Consider the following 21,040-nt stretch of genomic DNA (forward strand, 5'->3'; position numbering starts at 1 on the left):
GGTGGGGAATGGGCATTTCAGGGTTTACTCTACCCCTATATTGTTACATGTATATGATTATCCTATCAGTATAATTTTGTTGAAAAACATTGGGTCATATAAATAAAGTGCAATTTTAGTGTAAAAGCTGGGAAGTCAGAATATCATTCTATTATTTTCCATCGTTATTGTTACTGTCCAATTTAGCTCCTTCCATAGGAATTGGAATTGTGCCCGATTATGGAATACTTAATATGATTGATTTAAATATTATAACTATGGAATGTTCTTTTGATTAGGGTATTGTTAGTTGCTTAGGCGATACATTTTTACATATACAGAATACTCTTAATGAAGAAACTCAATTGTGTTAAATCAATTTTATATTAGTTGTGGAATATTCCAAAATTGGCAGATTCGTGATGACAGGAAGGCATGTACTAGGCGTGCATGACATATGCATTAAGGCTAATTACTATGTCTGGGATAAGTAACCGTCAGCAGAAACGAATCAGAACATTAACGGCTAAAACTCATTAAAGTGCCAGTCGTTTCAGTGTGACACATGGCTCGGCTCAGTTTAAGTGTTCAGTCTCCCATGTACTTGCATTCCAATATCATTTACATATGCGATTGACGTGGTTTTAATTATTGACTTGAGTGGCTCTTTCCATTCTAAGCCCTTTTACAGAAGGGTGTTTTATAGGTCGAATGACAAAACTACAGGAGGGGCCATGCATTTTAGACCTTATTATTTAATGCATGGGTGGGACAAGGGATTGTGAATTCACAAAGGACACGTCTTATTAGCTAAATTGCAGGTATGTAGATCCCCAGGAAGCCAGACCAATTTTTATCGTTTTGTTAATTAAATTTAGAAATTATAGCAGCTTAGAATTTAACCTTAAGCAAAAAAAAAAAAAAAAAGCTTTATTTAAGTATCCATAATCATCAAGTAGAAGGCAACCTGTGCATCACATTACAAAATAATGGTAAAGGTAAAAATAAAAAAGGTAATGCACACTGACTACTTAAAAGCCTCGATCCCCCTATTATTAAGGTTATCTTTGTACATACATGTAGAAAGCACAAGAAGTCCATGTATCATGGGTTTAGTATTAGATACTGAATGCCTTTCATGGTTGATACAAGATGCTAGGAAGTTAGTTTATAGTACTTGGCCACTAACTAGAGGCCAATGTTGCTGATGTGCAATGATAATGTTAAATGTATGTTTTGTGGATCTCATAGTGATTAAATACATTTACACTAAAATATGGTTTGACAGGCTCTGTTTATTTCAACTGCACTTTAAAAAAAAATATAAAAAAGACAAAACAGTTCTCTTGCTATTACAATTGATTTTGAGAAGTACGCATTTAAGAAACCTCCAATAGTGCTGGTTTTAGGCATCAGTTGAGGTTACTGCTTTAACAAGGACAGTCAGTGTTCCATTTGGACTGGTTTCAGCTTTAAACAATGAAGCTGATTGTGTAGGTCAACAACTTCAACAAAAAGGAGCCCAAGACAAAAGTGATAAAAGAGGGAATGTGGAACCCATGCACATTTAGAGTTGTAGGGTGGTAAACCCAATGACTGGAGAACCTACAAAACATAAAACGCACAATGATGTTCAAGCTGAAATGTAGTATAAGACATGCCGGACCATCTGCTGGGTGCCACCTACTACAAATAGATAAAACATATTTAATTAAACCAGGGGTTCAGTCTTTCCTTTCTCCTTCCTCTGCCACTGCATCTGCTGGGGGTTCCTCAACAGTTCCACTGTTGCTCTCTGAGCCTGTGTTGCTGTCACTTGTTCCTTCATCCAGGGTGCTATCCACAGCATCCTGACCACTTTCCTTATCTTCTGGCGTAGATGTTCCCTCCTCACCATTTTGCTGGCTGTCGTTGGGTTCCTCTGGAGGGGGAAGGGAAGGAGTGTCTTCTGGAAAAGTTAAAAGAACTTTATATAACGTGCCATGGCATGATTCACTTCAAACCACCTATTTATTATAGTTAACACACAAAATATAGTGAATAGAGACCTTAGTGTCAGCTTGCCTTAAATAAATAAATAATAAAAGTATGTTCTGCAGTCTATAAAAATCTCATATGTGTTGACAGACAAGTCTCCCATGGAACACCTGCACACACCTGTCTCCATTGGGGTTTCTTCCTCTTCATTCTTTTCTTCCACCTTTGCAGCTTCCGGTTCCTCCTCAGGAGCTGCGGAGGCTGCTGCAAGCTGGTTACGTTCTGCTTGCTCAGCAGCCTCTTTCTCCCTCTCCTCCTGACGTTTGCGCGCCTGTTCTTCTGCCTGCGCAATCTCTGCTGCAATCTTGTCCATGTCCACTTCCACCTTCAAACTGCACAACTGGTGAGGGGGAAAGAAAGTTTATTTCAGATACTTGTATTGTTCCTTTCATGTGTTCTCTTTAATTTGTGGGCTCATTCCACCTACAAGATATAGCTTCAAGTCGATTATAAGAAAACCTTGAACTCCCTTGTTTTATTAGTTTTTTTTCTTATAAGTCTGCAATAGTTTATAAAGCCCTCAGGACCCATAATCATGACAAACTCATGTATCAGCTCTTGCAATGATTTTAATTATTATAGTTCATACAAGAAAAAGTCCTGGGCCACAACAAGTCTGCGGCAGTTGGTGTAGGGTACCATTACAGGGGCAGTTTACTGTCCCAGGTAGCCTATCAATGAAAAATACGCATTAAGATACCATTTAAGTACTTTAGGTTAAAGAACACATAAAAGTGCAGCGGTAGTGCACCTCCTCCATCCACTCAGCACCAGGAAAGTGCTCCCATTCAAATAGGATGGCTTTCTGTACATGAATTTAAGGGGTTCTTGTTAGATTCCCTGAGACTCATGTTAGCCAGCGCCCGAGCTGGCCATCTATAACTATATCGTCCATGCGCAGTGGCAGGAGATAATCGGGAGGGGAAAATGATCATTTAAAATTTACTCTAAATTAGATATTCCATTCTCAACAATGAACGCTTGACATCCTATAAAAAAAAAAAAAATACCCGTTTAAGCTCGTTGTTGAATGATTCTGTGCTTTCCAAAAACTTCCTTTTCTTATCTTGGTGACGGTCTTCTATCTGCAGGAGCTCAGCCTCCAATTTACGCTGCCAGAACAAAGTCAGAATGCTTCAGTAACAGTTACATTTTTTTTTTTAATAATCAAATTCAAGTGGGCATCAAGTTGTCTTGCCATAATTACACCTCAAAACATTTTCAAGCAGGAACGCTTAATGAAATAAAGATCAGTTAACACACACTTCCTACTTATTGTATCAAAAAACAGTAGCCAGTTCTCACAATAGTGTAAGATACGTTTGAATGAATTAGAGCACGTATTGTGAAAAAGAATAAAAAACAAAAACACATTTACCCTTAGTACTGCCTAGTGACAAAATAGGAAAATAAAAATGGATTCACACTTAGATGAAAATAAGACTAGTGTCTAAATAGTTAATTTCTTTAAGCAATGTCAGCTATGTCCCCATCACAGGGAGCACTGGGCTTCGGGTTAGTTGCACCCTTCCACACCTATGGATTTGGGTGAGGTTAGTTTCATTGTAACGTGCTCAGGCATGCTGTCAGTCTGCGTTAATACACATGTCTTTAGATCAGAAAACAATGCCGGTGTCTGGAAGCATTGTTAAGTATTTTACACAATCTACCATCTAGATCAGGGAGGTAAAATGGTTTAAGACCCAAGAAGAATTGGGTGCCGACGCTCCCACTAAGTATGAATTTACATTGTTATAATACATCCCTGTATCTGTCTAGACCAGTTTTGCAATTGAAAACATCTTAAATGCACCAACAAAATGTACTCAAATTCTCTTGGACTATAACCACAAAACGCAAATTGTCACTGAATTAGGTGCAACATAAAAGCCTTTTAGACGACGGCTAAAGTGATAACAGATTCAATCACAGCATGTGGCAGTAATTTGCACTGCACAGGGGGCAGCCATTGACACTTAATGTCTACAAAATGCACTTTTTGTATAGATACAAAGTTGGAGAGCACTCCACGCAGAAAGTTTTATTCGCTAAAGTGGGAATGCCATGGAAGCCCGCGGGGTAATTGCAGTTTCAGCTCCTTGGAGTCACTATACATTATCAAGGTTGGATCCCAGCAAACTTCTGCTGCAGAAAGAATGAGTAACCCTGTATAATGTATAGTTAAATGACTGTTCCAAATCTCACCCATTGAATGATGCATTGCAATGAAACAAGGGAGTTGAAACTCCAACTCTCCCTTTACAAAATAAACCCCAGAGAGTCTACATGAGTTTGTTCTTCTGACAGACTGAGCAGTACCTGCACAATAGATAATTAAAATGAACATGGTGACATTCAGGAACTCCCCACATTATAAGCCCCGATGAGCTCTCCGAATTATGTATCACAGCTCTGCAGATACAAAGCCTTACAATAAGGTTGAGGTGTAGTATAGTGCCAGGACTGCCAACTGGATAGAAATAAGAGTGATACAAATCTACTTTATTCAACACATATTTACCGCCACTTTTTTTTTTTTGTACCTGATGCACCATGAGTGACTGGACTTGTCTTTTGAGAACCTGCATTCGGGCTGTCGTGACCACTGAACGGACATCGGGCACTACACTTTCACTGAGGATTTCACTGATGAGACGATGATTCCTTTGGAAACGAGCGGCTGCCGTGTGCTTCATGGAAAACCCGTCGTCATAATCTGGATGGAACCAAACAGAGGAGATGTAGACCCTGGTGAAATGTCTGAAAACCAATTTATGTGAGGGGAGGATACAAAGCCTTTATGTACACTGGGAGAAAGACTCCACGGTGTATAAAGGCAACTTTTAACCGACCTACCCTTAACACTATGCTACTTTTAAGACAATTTGGGGAAACATTGATAAGCAGGGATAAATGTATACAATATATCAACTTGAACAAAGCAGCTTTATAGCAAACAAAGCAGGAAAACAAAACAAACGTATTTAAAAAATAAGTAAAAAAGGGTCATATTACAGCTCTGTTAATCTGAAGGAATGCAAGACATAAATATGAAGTAGTCTCCACATACACTGCTTATTTCCTTTCTTAATGGTTTATTAGCTTCATATTTCCTCATGGAGATGGCAAACCTGACTAATCTGATTATCATTGGTTAGACACTGTACAGAAGTTCTGGAGCAGAAGAGAATGCTGCTCTCTGAGCACTAGATGGAGCTACAGTATATTTTATCAGTTCTACGGACGTAAAATCCAAGTAAAGAGACAACATTGAGAGTCATTTCAGAGATCAGAGGTGCAATGTGGAGGCCTTTTAATTAATCTGCACATAGTTCTATGTGCAATGTCATACTCTTACAAACATATTTGGAGCCAGGCAGTAATAAGTCAGAAGCCTTATCTGGGAATTAAGTACAAATCATGACACTAGATGGTCAATTTATGGCTGGAAAGGTAAGGGGCAACTAAGCTTACGTGTAACATTAGTGACCATGTGAAACAGCATGCAATGCACCTTTAGTACTGAACTAAAGGAATGCATTTACAGATGAAAGGGGATAACAGAGGGTGGAAAATAAAACTATAGTTTTACAAAAATGTGTTATATTAGATGCAAGTAAGCCATGGCAATGTGAGATGTTCTCTTATACAGAGCGATTTGTTTCACCAACCATCAGGATCATCTGCAGGCTGGATGCTCATGTAAGGTTCTCCCTTCTCCATGCGGGACTGCCGCTGACGACTTTCTTCCTCTAGAGCAGCTTCCGCTCTGCTTTTAGCATTGATGTAGGCAAGATAAGCAGGCGAGTTGTGGTAAGTCTTCATCGATTCATTGTATTCAATCTGCAACAAACACAGAGGATGGAAGGTTAACTGGCGCAGAATAGATTGAAACAGAGATGCACTCAATGGAGTATTATTTCCCACAGGCTATGAAGGATAGGAAACTGGGCCAAAGAATTGATAATTTACTGAAAGAGAACATCCCTCTCCACCCCACACAATATCAAAGGATGGACCCCATATGCAACCTGTCACTCTCCAATGGGGCAGTTTATTTGCATAGGTTAGGTTTATCATATTATGAAGGTGACAGACTCCGAATACACCGATGGATGAATGTCAATAAAGAAAAAAATAGGACTTGTAGATCATCAGTATTTTGTTTTAACGATCTAGTCATGGATGCTTTTTGTGGAGAACAAGCTAGACGTGTTATAAATTCTGGGTCGAAATAATTCACTGCGAAGGATCACTTTGGGACAACATATCTGTGTAAGGTTTAGGAAACAATGTAAAGCTGAACATCTGGCTAATGACTTAAGGATACATTTTAAGGAGGAACTATCGCCTTAACAGCATTTATAGTATAATTAAATACAATCTCTGCAGCTTGCCTTCCCACTCAACGTAACTGTTATACATGGCTCAGAAGGGGACTATCAATAACTGAAAGAACCCACACTTTTCAGAGTACATTTTTCCTGCAGACTTCAATGATTATACATTTGACCTACTAACTTGACTTTTGTAGTTTAAGGAATATCTTGACTAAGCCTGGTCACCACACCATACTTTGAAGTGTATTCCCGTACTCCATCTCCACAAGAAACATTTTTGGACTGGCTGTATGACATGACACCAACATGTTTACTTTAGGTGCAACCCCATATAGAAGTTAAGTGGAAGCGAAGCAAACCAATGTGGGCCATAAATAAATACAAATCTTACTTTGATCAGTGAAAAAGGGTTAAAGGCAATGTGTTCTGCTATTCAGTTCATTTCTTCATTAGAACTATGACAGCTGTGCTTCTCTGGTCTACATAATATTAGGTTGAAACAAATATGACTTATGGTCACCTTCATTCTAAAACTCTGAAATAACCTCTTGCTAAAGTGGGAGATTGAAGGACTATTCTTACTGGGAGTACAGCACATTAAGGGGTTAAGTGATAGCGAGTCCCCAAACAATTCTAAGGACAATGTGTCCTCTGGAGCAAGCCTACAGAAGACCTCTAGGGATATAGGAAATAATGTAAGCACTACAGTGTCGCTGCCGACAATCCTATGGAATGTTTTCAGTTTGGTTCTAAATGAGGATGCACCATTAAATGAGACAGACAGACAACAAAAATAGCGGACTGTGGAAATACACTCCCAATGAGTATTACAAGTAGTGGCAAAAATGATATTTAGTTTATCCTTTAAATACTTGAACTTTTCCAGCCTGGGACCTAGTGAACAAAACTGGCAACCCTTACACTTCAGAGAAAACGGTGGCTCAAGCTTACAGAGTGGCAACGGAGGCTCTACTGGGATGGTTTATATATATTCTTCTACTATTCTTTCTGGTTTACTTTTTTATGCTACGTCCTCGTACCTTTTCAGCTTCATATTCGTTCAAGTACTCTTGCTTCTCCTCATCGGTTAGGTCACGCCACATCCCACCAATGATCTTGCCAATCTCCCACAACTTAAGGTCAGGGTTGGAAGCCTTCACTTGGTCCCAGACCTATTCAGAGACATTGGGGTGTGGAGATGTTTTATTGAAATAGCTAAATGGTTGATGTTTACATAAATTGTTTAGGGGCAACAAATGGGTGGGCCATATGGGGTACTAAGAATAAAGTGGGGTATGTAACTGCCTCTCCCAGTTCCTCTAGCTGTTCACTCACCTTCCTGCTGTATCTCATGTATGGCATCAAAGGCTTATCCGGGGGTTTAGGGGGCTTTGGGATTGTGATTCCAGATGAAGCCTAAAAATGAGAATGAAAAAAAAAAAAAAAAAGATAGCGTTAACTTGTGGTTGTGAACTCCTATGAAAATCAGAGCTACTACAGCAACATTGCTTCAATTAAACATTGACATGGGCAATTCTGCACACAATGAAGCCACTATCCTGCTGTAGCTACAAATCCAAGACATTAAGCCACTTCCAAAGTGCCTGTAAATCTCTGCTTAACCTTCCCTACTATTACTAATACACACAGGTCTGAAGACCACCACAGATCAGAGCATGTTAGCTTCTGGGAACACCGTTATAAAGCCCGACAAATGGGGAAAAAATGAAACTGGACATTGGGAAAGCAAAGCTCTAGCCGATGGCGGAGCGCTAAAGCAGGATGTCCTGGCCGACGGCAGAGCGCTGCAACGCAACGATGTTTCCTACGCATGTGGAACTGCTTTTGACTTCACTCCTATCATGAGCAGTAATATACAAGTGAAATAAAGGTGCTGTAGCATCCACTCTGGAAACACACAATTTTCTAATTAAATGCAGCATTAGAAACATAATACCTAGAACTATAGAATGCACTTCACAGAAACATTATTGGATTAAATACTATTTTGCCAGAATACAGTCATTTACTGATACCAATACGCCACATGAAATTAACTATGTAAAATATTTGAAAAAAAATGTCTTACTTCCCCCTACTCCAAAGAAATGAATTGATGCAACTAAGCATTGCCGACGACTTTGAAGTAGACAAGTGGCAACTAACAGAGATCCAGCAACCCTAACCTCAGAGTGAAACCTTCTCCTTCTGACAGTCTTGGCATCCCCTGTACCCGGCCCTTTCATTTAGTGCACGGTTTCTCAGTTTCCTGAATTCACTTACTATAGAAATTTGTATGCAGGTTTTTTTGATCATTTCACTAACCATAATTACTGAGCAAAACAATTTCCTTTGTTATTATACATTTAAAACAGTTAATATCACACAGATAAAAGATAACATTTAAGTGACGGAAGCAATATGAAATTATACAATGTATACGGAAATCAGCACTGTACCATTCTCCGTAAAACATGACTTACACGTTAAGCCCTGATATTTTTTGATTCACCAAAGGTGAAACTACACCTAGGTGGCCTACCTTAAAACAATAACTAAGTTAAGATACAGTTTACTATTTGTTTGTAAAGGGTTGTCCTGCTCCTTTCCAGATAAGAATTAAGATCTGTGGTGAAAAATCACTTCATATAAACTGCTAACAGCATGCGTCACATCTGTACAAAGTTCCCATCTTATTTCCATTGAGCAGCGCTACAGAATTTGATGGCGCTATATAAAACAATAAATAATAATTTCCCATTATAACAGATTAAAACAGATTTTGTCAATGTATTCCAGGAGAAGGTAGGAAAAGCTTTGCCATAAAACAAATGTTTGTGAGCAAACTGCGGCTGATAAACACCACATAAACTTCTGATCTGCCCTGCAGGTTAACATAATGAAAAACCGCAGGATTTAATTTGTAGATACCAAGTAGGACTCTAGTAGAAGAATAGTTACCACTTTGCTTCCTATTGGAAGCAAGGAGTAGGGCAATCCTATAATGAGTGAACTACTTTACTACACTAGAACTCAGTTGTGCTGCAGAAACATGCCTGGTAATCTACATCCCTAAATACTAAAGACCGTCTTCTGCCCATAAGGCTGTGAGATGCCCAGTGATGTATTAGTTGATTCTCCTACCGTGGCCCTGCTGTTGCTCCCTGGGTTCCCTCCCAGCCTGTAGTTGTTGTAGGCAAGATGGCTGTATGGATTGTATCCCACAAACCCTGGTGTGCTGGGCATTTGCTGATGGAAACAAATGAGACAAAAAAAACACGAATGAGAAATGAGCTCCAACAAGGGAAGATAAAATAATCATAAAAAAATCCAAGAAAGCGGGTATCTAAAACAAAAAAAAAAAAATGAAATGGTATGGCTCATGGTATGTAAAAGCAGCTGTGGAATGCACCACAATTGATATTTTACTACATAGAAATTTGTGAATATGCGATTTAAATAGCTGAATGTATATTTTGGTTTAAGAGCTGTATACCAATGAAAAGTTAGATACTTTTCCAAAAATCTTTGCTAACCTCAGAACCTCGCGCAGTAGTGTCAGATGGGTTTGTGAAAAGCATACTCACGTATCTATTGAATGCCATTTTAAAGTGACAGGTCTTAAATATAAAGTATTTTAGTAAGTCAAACTTGATTTAGTTTGCATGGTTTATTTGCATAAACAATGTACGGCTTACTAAACTGCAGGTAACAATTGTAAAGGTTTGTAACCAGCAGTGTAGTCAAGGTGCAACCTCTGTGTGGAGCAGAGGTCAAAAAATACTATTTTTAAAACATTCAACTGAGCGCTGGCAAATCTATTAGGGGGAATACTGAAAATGTTTCATTGTTTTCAAAATTCTCACACAATTTTTGATAGAAAGAGGAATGGGGGACTAATGAAAATAGGGATCAATATTACCCATACTGCAGAAGGAAGAAAGCACATAAAATGGCAGCACACACACCGGACAGACACAACATGTAATTTTATGAGATGCAGGCATGCGGATTTTGCTTTTATACAAAGCTGGGTTTTGCCCATTACAAAAAGTAAATTTAATGTTACCTAATTTTAACCCACAAAACTGTGTTTAAAATTAGTGCACATCAGTTTGTTGGATGTACAGGATAAGCCATTTCACCAGCTTCACACGTTGTTTATCTCTGTGGGTAAAAGGGGTTCACAGCTGCGGATGCATATTATGGAAATGTATTATTTACAGCACAGAGGTCGAGGCTCATCTAGATTCATTTAGAATAAATGCAATTCAACGTTCTGTCCCTCAATCAGTCTTATGGAATAAAAACCTGGGTTACATTTGATGAAACTTACAATTACAATGTTGCAAATTCAGTGTTTACAAATAAAGTTTTAAACTCACTGTTGTTGGAGCCGGAGCAGGGGGCGGAGCGTAGGATGGTCTTTCTGTTTAAAATAAAGATTCATATAAGCATTTTGTGAAAACCTTTATGATTAGATGGCTGAGCGAGAACGCACCAAAGTATTGTCACGTTCTTACGTTGATTAACCCAGAAAGAGCGCAGTATTCTTGCTGCTTAGGGCAGCCCGTAATGAGGCAGGAGATCCACTTTCAGTATAACAATAGCAGCCAAGAGCTACTAACGATATTATTATTATTATTATTATTATATGACGTTCTATCACTCACCTCTATGCTGAGAATTTCTTCCGAATTAACGGGCAAACGAGGGCATGCTATGCTCAAGGAATATTTTAGATTTACATGAATGACACGCAACTTGACTGACAATTCCACTGGCATCACCTACAGGACCACTTTAAAAGTATATCTTATGCCTCATATGCCAATCAGCTCTGCCATATGGAAGTTATACTCCAGGACCCATATTGAGTGAAACAGGGCAGCAAACTATTTTGATACCAATTGTACATATTTATTAAAAACTGTACAAACAAATCTTGCCAAATCACGTGTCACTTACTCGACATTTTTGCAGGTTATTTTTCAGACTCCCGACATAGAATCTGTAATAAAAAAATAATGACATTAGATGCACTGCCCACCTAAAAACCGGTATCTAGACAATCATCCGTTACCTTAAAAGTCTGAAAACAAATTTGCTGGTTACTTAAAAAAATGTCAGATACTGAACGATGAACCGTTGCAGGTTTGAGTTCAATTCACAGACTTCACTAGGAAGGTGACATTGTTTGAACCATGCATTATACAGGGCCCAACTTGCCCTGTATAATGCATGGTTCAAACAATGAGATGTCATCAACCAACTATACATTGTGCAGGGCCAACTATACTTGCAGAAGTTCACTATCATTACCTCTTCAGGTAGCTTCATTATTCAACTTTACCTCAAACTCCCACTTTAGTAGATCAGCACCCTTGAATAACCAGATGAGTTACCCCTGAAACAAGGGCTAGATCTGCATATGTTAACCACATAAACAATTGAGTTATGTAATATACAAGACCAAATAAGCGGCAGAAGGGTCCCACCAGGGAAAAGCCTTCATAAGAATTAGCAAAGGAGGCACATTAAACTTACTTGCACACATATGCTATACGAAGTTAACCCATTAAGGCTCAAAGCTAGTTGATAAAGACAAAGCACATATAAGCATAGATACATAACGTTTCCCTCACAGCAAACCCACCATAACTGTAAGACAAATATGTCTGGGTGTGTATAGGTTACACTATAGACAACAGGCTTTTAATGCAACTCTCAACATGCCAGGAAAGGCTGCAGCTCGACAATGATTTCGAATCAAAGTATCAGTAGTTCAAGCTTTCGTATAAAATTTTTACTGCAGGAACGATTTACACGCAGCACTTCGTATACCCGTACGAGGCCTAAGCGAATGAGAGGGGTAGAGATATCTTTAAAGAACTTAAACGATAACCCCTGTATGTTATAACAGAGATAACACAGGAATTTCCCAGACCGCATTATACAATCTCCGATTCATCCAACACCCCCCTATTATTGCGAGCCGTGCAGCTGAAAGAGCCCCATTGTACTAGGCCGCAAAGCCTCCGTGGTCAAATACATTCGGTCAATTATCCCCACGTAACATACCCTCGTTCAGTTTATACCCACATTTACCCGCACCCCACATGAGTCCCCCACCAGTGTACCCACTTTCCGCTCCACAACCATCTCACCTCACGCTCCACTCGCCCCTCAGCTCTCCTCTTTGTTCCTCTCACAGGAACTACAATCCGTCTGTACTTCCGCCGCAGCACTTTCTACACTGTAACCCCGCACATTCGCCACATATACACGCGAAAAAAACAAAATAAAAAAACCCCAAAAAACAGCACGTTACAAAGTAAACAAATAGCTACGCTCACCTTTCACATTCAGAATGACCACATTCATCGGCTTCCAATATTATTGAAAATATTATTATTACTTTTTTATAGTAATATTATTAATATTATTAGTATTGGTTTAAATAACTATGTTATAAAGACACGGTAAGCACATGCATATGTATTTTCCCCAGTTGCTATTTACTCATCTACCTTTCATTCATCGTAGGTTATAATGTATGTGGCGAATCTATGGTGTGGAGAGCGATGCTACGTTCCCTTGGGAGATTGACGCCAGTTGGTAGCCGTCCGGTGTGAAACAATAATCACAGACAAACAAACAAACAAACAACTCAAATAATGAAATGAAAAACAAAAATCCAAAGAAAACGTTTATTTTATTATTGTTTTGCATTGTTTAATGTAACCATGTTTTCAGCAACAATATTGTGGTTAAAATAAAATGTAAGATAGGACATGAAGAATTGCTATTTTTGATTAAAATAATATTTCATGAAATAGCGATACTTAAAAGGTCCTTCACAGTTTTCTCAATGTCTGCTTGGGGTAATTATTCATATATGGTCACCATGGATACTTGTTTTTATGTACGTATATAGGTATACCGTATTTGCTTGATTATAAGATGGCCCCCCATAATCTGAATATTAATTTAGGGGGAAAAAAAAGAAAAAGCCTAAATATAAGACGACCCTACAGGAAAAAAGTTTTACCAGTAAATGTTAATTCATGTAAACTATTTTTTTTATATATAAAAGCTATGATTGAGAAAAATATTTTGTTTTTATTTCCTTTAATTTTCCAACCTGCCCTCCAGTTATGCACATCTGCCCCCAGGCTTGCCACTCTTCCCCAGAAATGCCTTATACCCCCTATATGCCACTGTGCCCCATGATATGCCTTTTAACCCTATAAATGCCACTGTGCCCCATGATATGCCTTTTAACCCTCTAAATGCCACTGTGCCCCATGATATGCCTTTTAACCCTCTAAATGCCACTGTGCCCCATGATATGCCTTTTAACCCCCTATGTGCCACTCTGCCTCCAGAAATGCCCCTGGCATTTAGGGGGTTAAAAGGCATATTATAGGGCAGGGTGGCATATAGGGAGGTATAAGGCATTTCTAGAGGCAGAGTGGCATAAAGGGAGTTAAAACGCATATCTGGAGCCAGAGTGGCATTAAGGGGGTTAAAAAGCATATCATAGAGCACTCTGCCTACAGAAACGCCTTATGCCCCCCATTTAACCCCCCCCCCCAAAACTTACAGGTGCTTCTGAGTCCCCGGGGCGTAGTCCGCTGCAGCCGGAAGGAGGTGCCGTTAGCAGCGGGGGTTTTCAACGTCCATCACGCATACACCCTCCGGCTGTCAGAGCGCTGCGGGGAACTCTCCTCTCTGACAGCCGGGGAAGGTCTGCACGATGGACACAGAGAAAGCCCCCGCTGCTAACTTTGTAACGTGCTGTTTTTTTGGTCTTTTGTTTTTCGCGTGGAGCGTGAGGTGAGATGGCCGTGGAGTGAGTGTTCCTTGGCGTCTTTTGTGTGATCTTCCTGATTTTGATCTTTTTGCCTGATCCACCGTTGTGAACCTAGACGCCTGCCCTAGACCTCTTACTGTTTTATACCAACCTTTTTTGGAATTCTTTTTTGTACCACGAACCCGGTTTCCTCGCCCATTGGGCTCCTCCGCCTGGCCTTACGACAGCCTATCCCTGGACGCATGTTTGAACATACCTAAATGTATTGGTCGAAGCGACCTATACCTTATGGTTTAAAGATATCTCCTTTAAAATATAACCCAATGGGAGCTGAGATGTCTGATTTATCTAACTTAATAGAATAGTTTGAAACATTTTCTTTACTCTTACTAAATAAAAAAAAATATCTTCAAATGTGAATGATGAAGACGTTTCAAAAATATTTTTTTCCAAGAAAATTGAGACAGAATATGTTATTTTTTTGTTTTGTTTTTTTATTAAAACTATTTAGTTACATTCACCATGTAATATACATTCAGGCAGATTGTAATGCTGACTTTATAATGTAAATCTAATCGCATTTGCACTTCACAGGCATCTTGAAAACCAGAGGTTTATTTTAGCCTCTCCAACAATATAATGCCAGTTAGATTTAGTCGTTGCTTGCGATCACACCTCTAAAATCCCAAAATAAACCAAAGCACCAGGTGTCTTAACGGATTTGGCATGACTTTCTTTCAGCTTAAAATGCTACTAAGGGTTTTTTATTCTAGCTTTGCATTTATGTTCGCACCCTAGGGAGATATAGACAAAAAAGAACATTTTAACTATACGTTGCATAGCTCTATGGAAGACATTTCAGCGAGGAAGGCTCTACAGAGAGCTAAAAGTAATGATTACTTGCGTCTCAACTTTTGCAGACACATTGTTTTTTTATACGACTTTGCATAGCACAGATCAATTCAAGTCACAAGTATAAAGTGGCCATACAGGTTAAGCTGTCTTCAATTATTCATTTGAAATAAAAACAAATAATATTTGAGGGATTTTTATTTTACCTGCAATAGTCACTACTTTTTTAGTGTCTTTCTTCCTTATAATGAGGACCCAACCGTAAGTCTCCATCATACTGTTCTTAAAATGTGTCATGTTTACTATTACATTTGGCGTCCCTCGCTATTGTTTGCGGTCTTTGGATCAGTGATATATATAGGTCACGGGCTCATAGACGGGATACTGCACGACCGTCTCATTATTAATCGGACCTCTACGTCGGGGAGCTTGTCTTGTTTGATATCTGGACGTCCTTCATCTGCGGCTGCCAAGTGGAGGTCAAATCTTAACGATACAGATTTCTTTCTCAGTTTGGGATTGTCCTTGAAGAATGAACCCTCCCACTTTTTAATAACTTCACCCACTTTCTCGGTTCTGTAATAAAAAAAAATAATATATAGATATGTTTATATATATATATATATATACAGTATGTGTCTATAATAAAGAGCAAAAGGAACATAATTTAAGGCATTGACCTATAATGATGATCTCTTTTTTTGCCTTGAGAATATTTTTTATGTTTACAGTTTTAGTTGTTTACTCTTTTAACACATTGATGTACTGGGATTGGTATATAATGTACATAATATTTGAAATGTGTGTAAACATTTGTGTTACTTGACAGTAGAAGGTTTGAATGTTTTATTGGTCAAACATTGCATTTTAGTCCTCCAACTGTAATTGGTAAATACTAAAAATATATATTTTCTGGGAATGCCTTATCATAATAATAATAATAGACATACATTTTCTTTTTGTCTTGTATCTTGTTTTTTTTTTTATTAGTCGTATTTAAGAAATCTGCTCCCACTTAGGAGTGTGATTCTTACATGTGAATTGAATATCTTAATTACTCACTGGATTCTGCCGCTGGCTTCTGCACCTTCTTCTGCAATATTTCCATTAAATATTGGCTGCTTTGTTGTTTTCTTGCCAACAACTGTACATTTTTGGATACTTGAGCCTGTCAAGAAAAAATGTTGGTTTTTTTTTAGCAGCTACCTCATTAAAGAAACAAGCGTGGGTTTGGAAGGTGATGAATGAAGAACAATTCTGGTTCGTAAATAATATTATATTAACTGATATTGTAAAGGGTAGAAAGACTTTTGATCAAGAGGGCAAGGCCATATCTGCCTCGATGCTCTACCCTCTATCCTCCACCCTGTCTACTCTCTCTACTTCATCGTTTCAGGAACCTAGAGCCTACAGTTCTATTGTCTACTATGAAGACATCTAAGAAGACATAGAGACATCTTTTCTTTGGTCACACAAACATTTCAAACAAATATCTAACATATAGCTTTAACTTGGATAACATTTTGTCAGTCCACCAGCGAATCAATTTTATTAAGGCTGCTGGTCTACTATAGGAACTTTAGTTCCCACATGGCGTAGCTTTTCTCATTTCTTTGAGATGTCCTCCAAGTTATTTTTCTGGTAAAATTCCGATTAAAGTATTATAGCTGTCTCCATATACTTATTTGTTTCTTACTCTTTATGTTGTCGTGGAGGCTGCTCGGCTCTTTCTTGAATGCATCTTCACGTCTTTTCCGAAAAGTCTCCTGCAAATCTGTTGCCCCTGGGTTCCGCAAAGCATGTTAATGTTATGTGCAAAGACTGAAGCAGTCAAGTCAGTGTTTTATTGCTTAAAACGAGACACCTTTCGATCTAATCAAATATAGGGATGCTAAGTAGAAACCCTCAATTATTTTTTCAACAGCTGGGTTGAATTTGATGAACTTGTGATCTACCGACTTCCACCTCTGCTGCTCCAAAAGAAGCTATGCAGCATGGAAGGTCCTCTGTGGCCAAGGATGGACTTGCAGGCTCCCTTAGGCCCAAGGGTTACTGGAACCCCCCAAAAACAAAAAAAAAAGTCTTTTTAGATGGAGACTCCATAAATAGGTGCATACGCATGAAAGTGGTCTACATAAGCCTTTGTGGTTGGTAAATATGTGGGGATGGGTTAGGTTTCTGAAGCTCTGCATGCATTCTTATCTTACTATTTGGTTCAGAGTGCAGACCGATCCCTCTATGAATATTCCTCCGCTCACCTGGGGACCAGGAAGATGTTGTTTTGCCCGTAGATGGTTTTTGTTCCTGAAGATACTTCACACCATACATTCTGGGGGTGATTTATAAATGCACATATTATGAAACTATCTTTAATGAATTATAACGAATATTACTGTACTTTACAGGTCTGTAGAATGCTTAAACTCACCATGTATTATGAAGAGCCAACTCTGGTTGCTCTCGTGGAAGAAGGGCTCGGTTGACTCTGCATAGTACAGCTGATTTGGGGACATTTATTTAAAGTCACCTTACTGAGTTACCTTAAGTAGGGCCAGATTTGCCGGAGAAGTGGGGATGACCGATAATGCACAGCGAAGTCCATGAAATAAAACGTTTCAGCTTCCCACAACTGACCTTTTGTGATTACACCCGACTGTTTCATTTTAGGAATATCTCAGAAGGCTTTTATGAGAACTCAGCACCCCAGAAGTTATGTTTTATGCTACCAAGAAACCCAGAGTCTCTGGTCTCTATGTCCCTAGCACAAAGGCACATTGATACATTTCACACTCAACAATGCCAGGGCTACTTTAGCTGCAAAACAATTACCTGGCTTCTTCTTTTTCCAAGAGACAACGATATTCTGCAATCTCTTGTTCCAGCTTCATATTGGCGTTCAAGAGCATCCTATGTTTTTGTAGCTGTGTCCTTACCCCCTCTCTCACCTCCTTTAACTCTTCCTCTAAACTCACAATCACTGCCGTCAAATTCTCAAGCTGCTTCTGATGTTGCCGCTTGGTAGCTTGCAGCGTGTATTCCAAACTTCTTTCCTTTAAGACATATTGACAGATTTCTTTGACCAAAGTCCACATCTCAAAATTAGTAATCCAATCACAATTATGTTGGGATAGCATTAAGACAACTCATTTGACAACATTAGATTGGACTGAAACCTTTTTTGGTGTGAACCAGTATAAGAGCAAAGTATTTATTAGGCCAAATTATCAGGTACGGAATCCAAAATGAACAGCAATAAAGCGGCTATTAGCTCTATAAATGGTACCGGGCATTTATAAGTTCTACTGGAACCAGTTTGGATACCCATACTGTTAACTCTGAATTTATACCAGTGCTTGGAGAGATTCAATTTCTTTCTGGAGACTCTTCCATTGGCGTCGGGCTTCGCTGATATTAGCTCGTGCTTCTCTGAGTTCCTCTTCATCTTTCTGCATTTTTCTTCTTGCTTCCTCTTCTATCTAAATTGGGACACATTTATGAGTACATAGGTACACTTCCTGGAATAGAAGTCGTTCCTGATATATGATTCCAGATTTAGAAGCACACAGTTTATCAAGACTTTTTATGCAATTTTCCATGGCAACCTTGTCTGGGCGGCTGCTGCCATATTGTATATGGTGCACGGCACGTTGTACCTCCAGGGAGCAATCAGACAGGGCCCCTGTGGCAGGTTTTGGTGACGCTGAATGCCTCCATACAGCAACAAGGTTTGGAAGAAGAAATCGATCTTTGATCCCTTTCTGCACCCATTTAACCGCATGACGTGCCAGGCACGCCAAAGGTCCTTACGGGGATGTATTTGGCACATCAATTGTTGTCAAGGGGTTAATTCCCATGACACGCTGTGGGACAGTAAAACAGCTGTTTTACATAGGAGCTCAAAGGAACCGACCAGCACAGGGATACTAACAGACAATAATGGTAAATACAGTGTTGTAAGGAATGCAGAATTTGGTAAATTCAATGACCTCCTATGTGTTTATTAATCTTAAAAAAGTCTTGTTAAATAAGTCGATATTTCCTCAACCATTACTGCCACTTGAACAATAAATACAGGTTAATAAATAGGAAAAAATACAGGTGAAAACAAATATTTAAAAAAAATCATAAAACAAACACAAAAAGTAAGCTAAAACAAACACGAAAAAAAGGGACCTAAAGTTACCCCAACTCGTCATTATTATATTGCATGTGATTCCTGCTGCTACTATGGCTTTGCTACCAAGTATATTTATGTTTATACATTCATCTGGATTTACTGGAGCTGCTATTAAACCTTCAATATTAAACCTACATTGTGTCCTGTATCTGATAGCTAAGGGGTTAAATGTCTCGTTGCAAGACAATGCATAGATTAAGTGAAAACATTTGCGTATGCCAAAGGGAAGTAACAAAGTGCTAAACAAAAGCTGATTTTAGTTTGCTAGGAAAAAAAGGTCACGCCCCGAAGCTATAGAATGACAAAAAAAGTGCAAGGTTGCACAACGTACTAGAAAAGGTAGTTGATACATTAAACACCAACCAGCAAAGGCAGAAGTTGTCAGTATTACACACGTTAAACAATGCTTATTTAATTTACTGCGGTACATTTTGAATGAAACAAAAGAGGACCAAGGACAAAAGCGACCATGGGGGGTCCCTAAAACCATTGAAAACAATACATTTTGAGCCCGTACGGGCTTTGTCATTAAGGGGTTAAAGCGTTTAGAGAAGTGATATTCTCATTTCTCAGTGCATTTTAAAGCTGCGTGAATGTGAACTTTTGCAAAGGCCTCACCAAAATAAAACATTTGGTATTGGGGGTGGGAGGTGGGGGGGGGACGACATTGAGCTCACCCAGACATAATTTTGGCGATTATAAAGATTCAAATGTTGCAGAGCATGCTGGGTGAGCAGAGTTTTATGGATGCCGTACTATATGAGCAAATTCTCCGCAGTGCATACGGCACACCCTCCTCAGCATCTCGAGCTCCGAACGAGACCCAGGACCGCAGGAGCAGCTGAGTCAGGCAGGGAATGACTTTGCATGCATTTCCTGGAAGGTGTTGGGCTTCTGTGAAAATAGTTACCTCGGTCCTGGTCGAAAGCTCTTCGTGAATTTGACAGCTGCCGATGAGAGTCTCATAGTTTGCTCTGATCTCGTTGAGGAGCTGGGACAGTTCCATCCGGCTCCCATCCTCCACCGTAGCAAACTGGATATCATCGATAGGATGCATTAACTGCTGCACAGCCCTGACTGCCTGCAGTAAGAAAGGATGAGCGCGGTGAAAAATCCAAAAGAGAGGGGGAAAAAAGAGGGATGAAAATAAGAGGAATGAGAAAAAAAGAAAAGGAGACAACAGATAGGAGAGAGAGAAAATAATAAAGATGGGGAGAGCGCGCACAGGGAAGAGATCGGAAAATCGAATAATAGAGAGTTAGTATGGCGAGGTGAATAACAAAAAAAATAAAGGAGCAAAAAGAAAGAGAAGGCGAACGTTATTAACCCCTTCGTGACAATGGCTGATTTTATTTTTTGTACCCTTCGTGACAATGGCTATTATAAAATCTCTGCGCTGCTCGTGTTTAGCTGTAATTTTCGTATCGTCTAAATTATTCTAAAATATAATTTTTTTTTTAAAAAAGCACTTTTTATTTGTTTACTTATCTACAAATGCTAATGAAAAACCTGCTAAATAGATTCTACTCTTTGTCCTAAGTTTAGAAATACCCAATGTTGTTGGGTTTGATTGCCTCATAAGAAATTGCCTTTTTTTTTTTTTAGCTGCTGGGGGTCGCCATAATTGAAAGGCATATAGCCTTTCATTATGGTGAATATGACCGCTCCTAGGAGTGATCGTATGGGACCCCTGCATTTTTTTGGTGTTGCTGGATGCCTTGATGTTGATTCAGCAACACCAGCTGAGCTATGCTCATTTAACTCCATGACGTGCCAGGCACGTCAATTGTCATTAAGGGGATGCTTTTTTCGTGATGCACATGGCATGTCAATTGTCAA

At 39.1% G+C, this 21,040-nt stretch overlaps 2 protein-coding genes across 3 annotated transcripts; both read right to left on the reverse strand.

The window, feature by feature from the left end:
- Positions 1-1,703: 1,703 nt before the first annotated feature.
- Positions 1,704-11,331, reverse strand: LOC149274345 (SWI/SNF-related matrix-associated actin-dependent regulator of chromatin subfamily E member 1-like). Of its 2 annotated transcripts, XM_089505583.1 has the most exons (11): positions 11,325-11,331; positions 10,742-10,785; positions 9,444-9,605; positions 7,901-7,915; positions 7,692-7,772; positions 7,397-7,528; positions 5,688-5,859; positions 4,560-4,732; positions 3,027-3,128; positions 2,137-2,356; positions 1,704-1,927 (listed from the first exon to the last, which is right to left on the reverse strand). In XM_089505583.1, the coding sequence occupies exons 1-11, from the start codon at positions 11,329-11,331 to the stop codon at positions 1,704-1,706; spliced, it is 1,332 nt and encodes a 443-aa protein (XP_089361709.1). The 2 variants fall into 2 exon arrangements, with proteins under 2 accessions (XP_089361709.1, XP_089361710.1); XM_089505584.1 differs by lacking the exon at positions 7,901-7,915 and having other exon boundaries at positions 9,501-9,605.
- Positions 11,332-15,386: 4,055 nt separating this feature from the next.
- Positions 15,387-20,207, reverse strand: LOC149274346 (keratin-like protein KRT222). The gene is made up of 7 exons (XM_089505590.1): positions 20,112-20,207; positions 18,372-18,500; positions 17,854-18,074; positions 17,283-17,353; positions 16,721-16,807; positions 16,087-16,192; positions 15,387-15,600 (listed from the first exon to the last, which is right to left on the reverse strand). The coding sequence occupies exons 1-7, from the start codon at positions 20,205-20,207 to the stop codon at positions 15,387-15,389; spliced, it is 924 nt and encodes a 307-aa protein (XP_089361716.1).
- Positions 20,208-21,040: the final 833 nt, after the last annotated feature.

Source organism: Sceloporus occidentalis, unplaced genomic scaffold (assembly GCF_023333645.1).
Source record: "Sceloporus occidentalis isolate IW3139 unplaced genomic scaffold, rSceOcc1.0.p SCAF_335, whole genome shotgun sequence".
Taxonomy (NCBI): domain Eukaryota; kingdom Metazoa; phylum Chordata; class Lepidosauria; order Squamata; family Phrynosomatidae; genus Sceloporus; species Sceloporus occidentalis.